General features: G+C 34.7%; 1 protein-coding gene across 1 annotated transcript in view; it reads right to left on the bottom strand.

Annotated features, from left to right (window-relative positions):
- DIAPH3 (diaphanous related formin 3) overlaps positions 1 to 13,418 on the bottom strand; it is a 242,523-nt gene that overhangs the window by 199,418 nt on the left and 29,687 nt on the right. Inside the window, 5 exon segments of the mRNA XM_050709286.1 lie at positions 4,799 to 4,904; positions 5,365 to 5,501; positions 5,878 to 5,947; positions 6,035 to 6,109; positions 10,416 to 10,546. Of these exon segments, the coding sequence (XP_050565243.1) occupies positions 4,799 to 4,904; positions 5,365 to 5,501; positions 5,878 to 5,947; positions 6,035 to 6,109; positions 10,416 to 10,546 (519 nt within the window).

The raw sequence follows: 13,418 nt of genomic DNA, 5'->3' as shown, positions 1-13,418 counted from the left end.
AATTCATCAGAAGTTGTAGATTCTGCAGATGGAGGTATTTTGTCAGTCTGTCCTTGAGAAGATGCCTGAAAAAGTCAAATTATTTTTGGCTCTAACACTGAAAGACATACAGTAATACACAGCTCTCTGGTGCACTTTCTAAAATTTTGCTGTGTTGCCAAGGGTTGTAATTTCTATGTTATTTCCTGAGGGGCAGCTCTAAACCAAACAGTATTTTCATCCTGAGAGTATCTTGTTTTTTACAACAGGCATGCAGTTAAGGCATATGGAGGCACTTTCTTCAGGGAAAAGCTTAGAGCAAACCTTTCAGTTCACCTGTCCGTGTGGTTAGATGCTTCTTTCCCTACTTCATCCCTTAAGAACTGCAGCTGAATATAGTCTACCACGTTAATTTTCAAGGGACTTTCAGGTCTGAAAGTATATTCCATCTGGAATGCTTTAAACTCCCTGCTGCCACATGGTGGGCAGGTACAATACTTGGCTTTGTATGTTTATCTCCAAGGTGGACACACACTGATAGGAAGATAGGTAGACAGACAATATTTTTGGTAGGGAAGAACTTTGCATGGATGATGATAAGAGTTCACCTAGAAGGGCAAAATTTTGAATGTTTTTCTATATGAGAAAGTAGACCAATGAGATGAGATATATTCTGCTAAGTGAGAAGTTACAACTTGAAATTTTAATCCCGATTTTCCTCTGATTCTAAACAGTGGTGTCTATCAAGTTACAGAATGCATTTTCTGAGGATTACACAGTCAGTAGATCAAACTTCTATTCTTCCCAGCTGAACACAAGGCAGAATATACCTGGTGATTTTCTAGTGGAAAATGCTAGCCGTATCTCAGTAGCTCAGAGAAGCTTTTCCTCACATAGACAAGATTATCATTTCTAAATAGGTGGCTAAGTATCATCTTATGTCACATCTTGAGAATAAGAAAACTGCAGCAAGACTTCCTACTTCATTTTTCTCACTCTTACTGCAAGTTGTAGAAAAGACTAGTGATAATGCAGATTTAGTTAGATTTTATTTGCCAATATTAAACCAGATACAGATTTGGTTTTGGTATAGACCCTACTGATGTTCATCAATTATTTCCCCTTGCTAATGAGAAAATGTTTTTAACAATGGCTTTGAGATGTATTGTCTGTACAGTTGTACCTTTGCACATTTACATGAATCTTAAACATGTATTATCAGTCTTTGCATTTAGACAAGGTAAGCTTTGCTCGTATTAGATAATCAGTTATGGAAAGTATCCCATTAGCACTGAATGGCCAAGAATCAGCAAGTGCTAACTAAAATACCACAGACCATATGATCCCTCATTCTTATATTAGATGAAAAAGAAAGATGAAATGTTATTATCTGACAACCTATAAATAGTGAGAGTAATGTTACTGATGAGAACTTTGACGTGAAAACGCTTCTTTTAGGATAGGCATAAAGCATCTGCAGGTTTCCACAGGAATAAGCAACACTCATTTTTCAGGAACTTAATTGGAAAAGGAAGAATAGCAACTTTGTCGTACCTCTTGCACTTTGTACCTCTTCTCTGTTCTAACTGAGAAATAATAAGATCACATCTGCCACTAGAACTGAACAGAAGAACGTCTTTCTTCCATTAGTTAAACTGCTTGCCCAAGGAACAGTGATGGAAGATGATGATTAGAGAGTGGAAGCATTCATTTGATTCTACAAGAAGACTGAGGAAGAACTGGGCAACTCGCATCTTTTTTGTTGCTGTTGTGGTCTTAAATACATCAAAATGGGTTGTGACAGAAGAACAGTATTTCCTGCATCCATGACTTCAACAACTAAAGTATTTAGACTTCTCCAATTGCTGCCACAAGTACGTAAGGTACCAGGATGCATTTTCTTGAGCACAGGTATAAGATATTAAACTACCTTTACTTTAACAAAACCATAAACTCAGTATTATTCTTGGCTATAGCAATATTCTCAAACTAGGATCACCAATCTTGCCTTGAACCAAGAATATTTAAGTACTCTTTCCATAATTTTGGATGATCTTTAAAAAAGTTCAGAATTAGAACAGCCTTTGCTTTCAGCAAATAAAAAAGAGGGAGCTTTCACTAAAATGCAAAAATTATCATACTAAGGCTTCTTATATATTCAGCCTTCAAGTAACAGAAATGTTAGTCAATTCAAAATTGAAAAGGTCAGTTGTTAGTGTCAAACTGAACTGCCACAAAGCAGACTACATATATCATGTAGATAATCAAGGCAAGTATGCCAAGTAACTGACAACTGCAAACTTCTGTCTCATTAAAACACTGTCAAATGAACCACCAGGTCAATGTCATTGTTAAAAAAGTTTACAACTTGTTCACACGAGGAGCCTCGATTTTTCTGGTCTTAAACAACAACAACAAATCTAGCCACCATTTGTAAAGTCAAAAAAAGAAAAAACCTTTTTAGAATTGAAGTGTTCAAATGCAGACTTAAATAAAATGTGAACTTTCATCAGAAATTTCCATGTCCACAAAAGATACAGTAAATGAAACAGCGAAATCTTACCTATTTTCAGGAACCTTAGAGTAACACTCCAATAAATCCAAATTAACGTATTTAACGTAAGTATTGCAATTGTAATATTTAGAGTAAATTCTCAGTTTCTCACAGCAAATGGAGGTACAGCACAAGCATAAGAAGCTATAACTAGTAGAAAAGTACTTGTTTAACATCTGAAGGGCAGTCCTAGAAAAATAAGTGTTACTACACAATTAACAAATCAGTTGAAGTTTTCTGCACCAATTCAGTTATCTCATCAGCAGTATCATACCAATGGTAAGCATCACAGGAAAAAGTCCCTTGGAGACCCAGGAGTAGGACTCAACAATCCTTGTGGGTCCCTTCCAACTCGGGATATTCTATGATCCTAAACAAATATGAATGCACTAATATTTATAAAAAAGATCTAACTACTTAGAGATAACAGCTATTACTGCTTCTCAAAGGGGTTGCTTACCAACAACTGCTAACAAGAGACTGTAATTTCTGAAACCTAGTCAAAAATGTTAATCTAAAATAGCAACTATCATCTTAAATAGCAAGTATCAGCTCATCTTCAGTTTATCCTGCAAGACATGTTTATAGGTTTACAGAGGCCTTTATACATTTATTTAATTTTTTAAAATGTAGAAGTGGGGGCTAGGGTAAAATGTGAAGTACATAGGATTAACTTACTTTATTTGAAGCAGCAGGTAAATTAAGGCGCTGCTTGTAAGGTAGTTTTCATGCCCTTTTTGAACGATATAGGAAAGTGAGTCATAGCTCTTTTCTTCCTTATTAAATCTACACACGTGAATATATGCAACTCTGCAAAGCAAGAATCACATTTGGAAACTTAGCACTCAAAACAAAATGCTGTTATTTCATGACTGAATCCCTACAAAGCTCAAAGAATGGTCAGAGAAATACTATACACTATTAAACTTTAGGCATCTCATGTAAGTGGTGTGATTCACCTTCTGGAAGTTCTCAAACCATTACATGCTCTGTAGAAAATACAGGCTCTTATATTTTCTGAAGTTGGATATAATCCCCTACAACAAGAAAATATTTTCCATGATCTAAAGCATTTCTCCCCACTAGATCAAAGTATTTTAAAAGTTTTACTGATATTAACATTCATGTCAAAGAAAGAAAGATGCTCAATTAATAAAAAGAGAAACTGAACTACCAGTATTCAACATTAAAACTAATTTGTGTTGTTGATGTCTTGTTGTTTTTTTTTTTAATTCTTTTACTGATTATATTTCTGATTAAAATTTTCTTAGTGTATACTATTATATATGAATTTCTTCCATATTTATTATACTAACACAATACCAATAAGAGTAATAGAAAATGATCAAATTTTTCATTTCTTCAGGTTGATCAAATACGAGGTATTTTTTTTTACTTATATCTCAACCCAATATCAAAGTACGCAAGCAAGTCAAGAAGGAAAAACCAAAGTAAAAAAAAAAAAAAGAACAGGTGCATGGAGACAAATGTTATGTTGTCCTGAAACTGACGTGCCCAAGCTTGCACTTGCACTCCTGGCCCAAGTACCTACTGCCTACTGTCTGCAGGATGCTAAAACATGGAGCAAAAATCATACTCAACAGGAACTTACTAACTGAACATCACTCACCTTGAAGTTTAGATGAAACAGAGATTCCAGAGGAAAAGAGAAATATATAAGATCATATATGTAAAATTAATATTGAAGAACTGCAAAGACACTTGCAAAAATACCAAAGGTAGAGACCCAATACTACATGAACCCAGTGTTCAGTCTGGTAAATGCAGACACAAGAGCCTTGAAATATTGGAAGGAAACTTGTTTTACAGTCTATAATTTCCTTCTGCAGCCCTACTAAAACTGGGGCTTTAAGCTCCCTCTCCTCTTCCTCCTTTTTTGCTTTTCCCTCCTCTTCTTGCTTTTTTATTATTAATATTTATCTAAGTTTTAGCTGATATCGACAGAAGTGAGATAGTATTTCTGCACTTGAATGCATGATTCATGCTTTATTTTAAAAGGCAGTATAAGTTTACTTCCTAAAGATTTGTGTAAACGTAAGTCAAATTAACCTGCAACATCCCAACACTTGTCAAAATTGAATCTTCCCATGATGCATTTTAAAAGATTATATTTTAAAAAACATTACAAAATTTGACCCTCATTTGAAACGATCTCTCCTACTTCCTCCCCCGCCCCAAAATAGGAAAATATGTAAGTTTATTTTTGCTTGTTGCAAAGACTATTTGTGCGAAAAGATTTCTTACTTGCAGCTGAACTGAGTTATCCTGAAGTCCTTCCACAATAGGAGAGAATCTATCAACATTCTTTTCCTCTGCTGCTGCTGTTATAGCTTCCAAAATTTTTTCAAGGCTATAAGAAAATAAAAGCATTTCACTTAGAAGAGGTTATATAACCTTGTTCATTTGTTATCTGAAGAGTCGTGCTGCCAAAAAATTCACCTGTTTCAGTATCTCAAGTACAAATGTAGGAGTTTTAAGCATTATTTGGTTCCTTTGGAGACATTTGTAAGTGAAGAATGACTTACTGGATTACATTGGTTAAGATACCTGAAAAGCAATGCTAAAAATCTTCCAGAAAAAAAAATGGCTACATAACTACTTTCCATCGAACCAGTCCATTCACATGACAAAAAGTCTTATTGATATGACCATAACAAAGATTACAGATAAAGGTATTTTCAACAATGACAGCATAGTACAGATATTACTTTCAAACATAAGTTGAAAAATTCAGCATTTCATTTAGGTACAATTATAATTTTGGATATCCTAAAATCACTTAACTATTTCTGGCTAAACACAGTACTTACATGCTTTCTTCTCCAACAATGCACATTGCAGAAAGGAGTTTAACTATATCAGTCATCATACTAGTTTGCTTGGGATCAATTGCTTTGATCAGCAACAAAAGGCTCCTCTCTTCTCCCAGAATTCTTTCCAATCCATACTAAACAACAGAAAAATGGTTTTAAGAAGAGCTGGAGGGAAACCAAGTGACAATACTGAATACCAAGCAAAATGTAACAGCTCCCTCAAGCAAGTATTTCAAATGAAATTTAAACCCTTCAGATAATTAAAAAAATAAATGAGGAAAAGGTGCAAAACAAGTCAGTCATTCTGTAATAAGAACAAACATCAGCATCATAAGTTTACACTATTAGCAGAGTATATTTCTATAGAGGAGAAGTAGCAGAATGATCTTCAAGCCACAGCTGACAAATAAGTTGCTTCTCCAAACTGCACAGGCTTACCTATATTGATCATTTACATCATCTGATTGAACAGCAGTAATTCAAATTTCCAGATTAATGAAAATCCCATACCTTATTGTTCATGAAGGCTCTCAAACATTGTATAACCTTATGCTGACTCCTCTTCACAACTTTGTCCTGGCTGAATAAATTTAAAAAAAAAATATTGTAATTAAATGCTGATTATGTATTAAGAAAAGCTGATAATTTTATAGAAAGACATCCTTACTGTTTTGTCTCAACCAGTCTTTCCAAAACGTCCAACAGCAGCCCCAGACCTTCCCGGCCAAAGTTTTCAACCCAGCTACAGGGAAAGACAGACATTAAAATGATTGATACTTCAAAGACTAATTACAATAAATGAAAATTTTCAGAATAAATAAAAGCAGTATAACTGGATCATTTTAAGATCAACTCTTTACTGAACTGAGGATCAAGATACATTGCATTCACCCATTGACCCAATTACATTAAAAAAATAAAAAATGACAGTATCCATTAAATTTTTTAATTTTATTTTAAAACGAACAGTTATACTGTCTTTGGTAGAGAATTGTAATTATTGAAGATCTTGCAAAAGAAGAGAAGAAAAACAACAATTTCTATGACTCAATGTTCTAGCACCTCCCAGAAAAGTTAGAATATAACCAGAAAAGGCAGAGAAGGAGGTAAATACCTAAAGGAATTGCAGAAATGGCTGCCTGAGATATTAATCTATATGAATACTTCCAAGAGAACACTACAACAACAGGTAATTTGCTCTTGTCAAAGCTATCTTTGGTGGGGTTAAACCTGGGCAAGTTGTTTCTACACCTGACAACTGCTTCACATTCCCATTTACTATTGGTCAAAACCTCTCTTCTCTGTAGAGAAGTACTTCTCTACAAAGTCCTTCTCCTCAGTGGCTGACAGCAGTACTGCAACCATCCCTTTGACAGTAGCTGTTGATCTTGCTGAAGCAATAACGTTTGATCAATTACCTAACCCTACGTTTCATGGACAACACTATTATTTATAGTCATAGCAGTAGGCATATTCTGCTCTTTGCACTTCATTGTCATTTAAGGGAAGGTGATACGTGAAGACTCATTTCTTTCCATAATTGGCAGGAAATACTTCCTGACACATTGTCAACTTTCCATACTACTGCCATAAGGCAAGTCCTTGGATCTCTTATTACTGTCTTTGGCCAACAAGACGAAGTTATTTCATAATGGATCTCTCTTGCATACTCTTTCCATTTCCACTTTTAAACTACCATACTACTTTTAACTATTAACTGATTAGAAAAACATCTCTATCTAGAACATATATAGCTAGCAAGACACAGATGCAATACTTTTCACCATCCCCATCATCAAAACACACATTCTGTTGGGGGCGTTGTAACAATAGTCTCTCTGAATTCTTTACATTATTACTTTTAAACAGTTTAAGCTAAGGAAATCCCTTGTCATGTACTTAAAAAAAATGTAAAAAGTGAGCAATCCATGTGTAATGTCAGAAGTTCAACATCATAAAGAGATTGATCAGAATTAGTCAAAAAATTATCATGTTCACTTTACTTGCAGTATAGCCTCTCCATTGTTTTATTTGTTTCGTCTATTTACACACACCCCATAAAAATTATTGATTATTGGCTAAAATTTAAGTATTATTACAGTAATTATTATAGTTTCACTTTTTAATAATAACTGGAATAATGAAATACTTCTATAATACTGGGATCTTAGCAATAACAAATAACAAGCTATTCTGTTGGAAATAGCACAAGGTAGATGCAGCAGCTCTTTTGAAATACCAAATACTTCCAATCCCATCACAGGAAGGGTTCTTTGCATCTGCTAGACACAGAACTGCAATGCACTTAAAATTATAGATAGAACCAGATGAGATGCTTTTATATGTTCTTCGTATACACCTAAATATATATGAAAATAGGTTTTTTCCTTCCGAGATTGGTGTTTTGTTCTAAACACACTTGATGGCAAACAACCATCGAGTATTTTGAGTATAACTGGCCATATCTGATCTAAAAATGATCCTCCTAGCTGTTTCTGAGCACATTTTGTATTAGAATTGTGAACAGCCACTTTGTCATATGTCCAGCGGTTGAGAACACTGAGAATGATTTAGTGCATAAAATACTGCTGCATTATTATTGTCCTTTCCTCTGCTTCCACAACAGCAGAACAAAGATTACTTGCACCATCCACAGCCAACACAGCTTTTTGTTAGTCTAACAAAATACCAAGCTATCAGTGCCCCATTCTCACATTATTTAAGAAAAGTTCTCTTAATGAAAATATCCAAATTTGTTGCAACTATTGTTCAAAAGGGAAAAGCAACAATTGTAGATAACTAGTTATCTGTACTAATATGTTATTTGTAATACTATTTAGCTGTAGTACAGCTAGATCTCCAAATTACTTTTTACCAACTGTGTTGGGACCTATGAGGTAATAACATCCTATTTATTTACCTGAAGAACAGTGATCAAGATCAGTGGATACATTTCGCTCTTGAGGCTTTCTTTTTTTAGTGATGGGAAACAAACACTATTTTTTGCACTAAGCCATAGATTTCAATTTTTTTTTTCGAAGTACCAGGATCAAACTATTTAACAATACCATTTGATTCTGATTTTCTCTGTGAACTAAAAATATGCTTTCCAAAAACAATTAATTGAAAACAATGTTGTGGAACCTGATCTTAATTATCAACTGGAATGTCAAGAAGAGTTAAATTGATTAAAATAAAATATTTGGAAGAAGATTTTTTTTTAAAGTATATATTGTCAAAAAGATTACAGCTGTGTAATGTGAATTACAGCTGTGTAAATGTGAATATCTGCACCCAATAAACATCAACATTCATGGGGTTACTCATTATGTTCTAATGTTAACTCATTAGAAAGCATGTGCATGTCCTTTAAAAATGTTGAGCCTGCAAGTGTTTATTATGGAGAACAGTGCACTGCCATTACATTTCTGCTGTTTTTTAAGAAAGTCCTAATGAACAGCTTTTTGTTTTTGTTTGTTTGGTTGGTTGGTTGGTTTTTGTTTGTTTTTTTTTTTTTTTTTGTTTTTCTTAAGACTGTTTAAAATGCTCTGTTTAAGTTTAGTGAGGTCTATCTTAACAGTCTTTTTTGCCACCAGTCTATATATCGGAAGACTGTTTCAGAACCTCTATGTTCTTGTGGTTGGGATCCTTTATTTGATTTGTAGACTAAAACGTGTTCATGGACAAGCAATATACATTTTTTTGCAACACTGATGCCTACTGCTGTTTTTACAAGCCACTGTCACTCTCCTTCCAATTCAGACCTATTCTTAGGGCATATATCCTTTATATCATTAAATTCCTAATGAGTTCTACTCCAACACAAGCATCGTATGTTCTTTCACATAGCAGGATTAACTTTTCTCTTGGTGTGTGGGAAAAGTGCAGCAAAGGGGATGACACTCAAAAAAATGAAATGATCCAGTTGTATCAAGAACAGAGAGGAAAGGTTGCTCTAAACTTAAGAGCACATACTTCTTATAATTTGTGTTTCTATTCCAGACACATTACTTCTGCAGTTAACAACCAAGGTTTTCTTTGTTAAATCAACACAACTGTAAGTAAGAGATGCCCTAAGCTGTTGTTTGTTTTGAAATTAAGAAGGGAATGAAACACTATATCAAAAAGTAGTTTCACGTTCATGGAAGAAGTGCAGAATCTACTGTAAGACCATCTGTCAGAAGAACTCAGGTTGATTCAAAGCATATTTCTTCCATGTGGACCATTATATATTCTGAATAAGACAACCCAATCCAAAACCTAATGAATAGAAGGAAAGAAGCAAGTGCCCATATGGAGGACAACACAACAACTCTGCCAAGCGAGCTGCAGAAGGAAGAAAATTGTCTAATCCTCTTAATCACATACCATCATAAGCATCCCCAGCAGTTCATTTGTATTATTTCACACTAAAACAAAAACACTTCACAAAATCATGTGTTCAAACAGTGGCTTAAATAGATGATCTAAAGCAAAAAGCTATAAATTAGAGTAAAATTGTGTAAATTATAGAGTATAATAGAATAGAATAAAATAGTGTAAATGTGTGTATATATTATACATATATTATGTCTGTATATATATATATATATATATAAATAAAACGTGTGTGTATATATGTATGCATGAACTTATGTTTTTTGGCTAAAAAACTTACACAAAGGTGCCTATCTCTCATTATTGATCACCCTGACGAAGTAAATTACAAGATTAAAGAATTGAGAACATTCCAAAAAGAAAAATGAAGAAAACTTTTTACTATTTAGCACAAGAAAACAGTGATCTGCTCTGATCTGTACTTGTTTCACACTCTCTTAGAATTACTTTGTACAGATCAGTGACGTCTACTTAAAAACAGACCTGCAGAAGATACATAATCAATGCAGAAAAAGAAAAAAGGTATAATCATTCATTAATACATATACATTCATTAACTGGAAAACCTTGAAACATGCACATCTACAGAGCCATTAATTTTAATCCATGAAGAAATAAAAATGTGATCAATCTTTGCAAAATTTGTTAATGATGTTCAAATTCTGTATTACCTGACAGGATTACTAGTCAAGGACACACGAAGTGATTCTAAGCAAGTGACTAGTCTTTCATCTGTTGACCCAGATTTTAATTCCTGCATAAACTCTTGGGGTGAAATCTTCCGACGGTTCTTGAGACTTCCCTGAAACACAAAAAACGCATTCATTTTTTTATTTGGTACACTTGAATAGATTACTAACAGCTAACCTTTGGTTTCACTCCTTAAAATAATAGGAAAAATATTTTAGCCCTAAATCAGTAAGTATTTGTTGTCCATCTACTATGTATGCTGAATGCTGACTACATTTTTGCCAATTTATGATCAAGTTTATGACCAGTAGTCAAAAGCAGCAGACAACAAATGTATGCATCATGCATACTTGGTGAAATACAGTTTTTGTAATGCATGGATTCTGTTTATGCATTGCAAACATCTTAATTTTCAATTCTCAACAGAAGAAAAAAAGATTCTGAGTTGATCACAGGGCAAGTGTCCAGAGAGGTCACTGCATCCATATAAGAATACAGATGGAAGAACTTGAGCACCAGAAGAGTCTTCAGGATATTACTGTGGTAACTTGAGAAAAAGAAAAAAAAAAAAGGACTTTTTAATAAACACTGGAGTTCTAAACATAAATCCCAGCTCTTCACTAGTTGCATTTGCCATCTGTACAAATGCAGTACAATACAAATATGACTTGATGCCATAACATAATGGCTTCAAGATGAGAATTTACTCCGCATTTGGGTTTGGATTTTGCCTTGCTTTTGGGGTTTTGGTCTTTTTTGGTGGGTGGGGGAGGCAAATGGGAACATGGAGAGCTAACAGATAGAAAACAAAATGCAATGGCAAGTTACTGCAGCACTACATAAGCAGTTTAGCTTTGTGAAAGCCAAATATTTCCTATTCTAAGCAATACAGGTTGAAAGACTGACTGATTCATCATTGCATCTGTGGTGTCAAATGTTGCTTAAAGTAAGTTCACGATATTAATGACTTGTCTGGAGGATATAGAATATCCAACGTTTCAAAGAAAACAACAGTTATACTGAACCAATGAAGCCCTACAATTTGCAATTAAAACTGCAAATCTAAGAGGCATTGACCCTATTCTTAAGAGCATTCCCTCCCCTCCTCCCAACTTTTTTTTTCTAAATTAGCAGCAAAGACAAAATTTGTAGACACTGGAAAATAAGCTTACTCCACATAATTCCTACCTATGACATAATGATAGATATATTTCTTAGAAAAAATAACTAAATTCAAAAAAAAAAACATCAACAGCAACAAATAAAAAATGTTACACAACCTATACCAGTTTGATCTGCTGGAAAGACTCCCTTTTCTGGGAGCAGAGGAACATTTCTGTGTGAAATACACACTATTCTGTGATATGGCATTAAAGAGAGTTACTTGATAATACTTGATTATATAATAAACCTGACTTGGCTTAAATCAGAAAATGAAGAGAATTATTGCAGTGCAATAATAACTTGAAATTATCCACCATAAAAAGTGAGACGGTCTCATTATTTCATACAGAGCCTCATATAGAAGATATTTTCTTATTTTGGTAGATCCTCAAGAAGCGCTGAAAGCTATCATTTCCTGCTCCTGGAAGCAAAACATCACAAAAAAGTTTCTGGAAGAGGTGAAATCAAAAATTGGGAAGACTAGTTTACAGACCAGACAGATGTACTGTTGTGCTGACATTCAGAAGGCTCTCAACAGGCAGGAGAAATAGGCAGAGAGGGATCTCATGGAGTTCCACAGCAGGAAATGTACCTGGGGAATAACAGTGCCCAGGAGGTCCTGGTGGATAACTAGCTGACCACAGGGGAAGAGCATCACTAGCTGGTCTAGGGAGGTCATCCTTCCCCCCTGGTCAGAACTGGTGAGACACATCTGGAACGCTGCGTACAGTTCTGGGGCCCTCAGTACAAGACAGACTGGGACACACTGGAGTGACTGCAGCAAAGGGTCATGAAGATAGTAAAGGGACAGGATCCTCTTAAGTATGAGAAGAGGCTGAGAGAGCTAGAATTGTTTAGCCCCAAAAAGAGAAGGCTACGGGTAATATTATGAATACGTGTGAATATTATGAAGTATTTGACTGGAGAGAGTAAAGCAGGAAACTTGCCAAGGGTGCTCAGTGAAAGGACAGAAGGCAGAAACTAGAATACAGAAAACTGTAAAGACATAAAGACCACTTTTTTTTTTTTTTTTAATATAGTGTGAGGGTGGTCAAGCACTGAATAGGTTGCCCTGGCAAACTGTACAGTCTCCACTCTTAGAAACAGTAAAAAATGAACTATACAAGGGGTTGGACAAGACAAACTCTAGAGGTCTCTTCATCATTCTATTCTGTTTCTGTGATAATGGAACATTGAAGGCTATACTACTTCTCTGCTCCAATTATCTTTCCTCAGACTTATAAAAATGGATGTTCCCAATGCCAAAAAAAAGAGAGTACAGTAAGGAATCTCCATGAAAAATAGCAAGTCATTTTATTTTGGTATACCATATGTAATAAATGGAATGTCAGTCCAAACATTCCTCTGAATTGACAGAGATCCATAACTGCTCAAACACGAGGGTCGATTCCAATAAATGTCCACCACAAAAAAGTACATGAGGTGACTGGAGAGCGTTAGAATCAGAAATCGAGGGAACCCAGAGAAGAATAATCCATAATAGAAAATGTTCCCACAAACAAAAAGACTCAATGTTTTAAATTTTCTTTCATGTTCTGTGGTTAGTTCATAGCTACATAATATTCAGGTTAAAAAGTTGCTAAAGAAAGGAAATTTACTTGAACCTCTTCAGATATTCTCCAGATCCAAGAGTTATCAGTGTGCATTAGTAATGCCAGAAACTAAACACCTTAGAAAGCCACCTAGTTGGCAAATTTATTCCATAAACTAGAATGCTACCAAAATCACCCTCCTCGCCAAGATGGTGTAATAACTTCTTTCCGTCAGGCAAGAAAGCCCAGCTCCCCTATAGCTTCGAC

The sequence above is a fragment of the Cygnus atratus genome, chromosome 1, assembly GCF_013377495.2.
Source record: "Cygnus atratus isolate AKBS03 ecotype Queensland, Australia chromosome 1, CAtr_DNAZoo_HiC_assembly, whole genome shotgun sequence".
NCBI classification, from domain to species: domain Eukaryota; kingdom Metazoa; phylum Chordata; class Aves; order Anseriformes; family Anatidae; genus Cygnus; species Cygnus atratus.
This window is presented reverse-complemented; position numbering and strand designations above follow the sequence as displayed.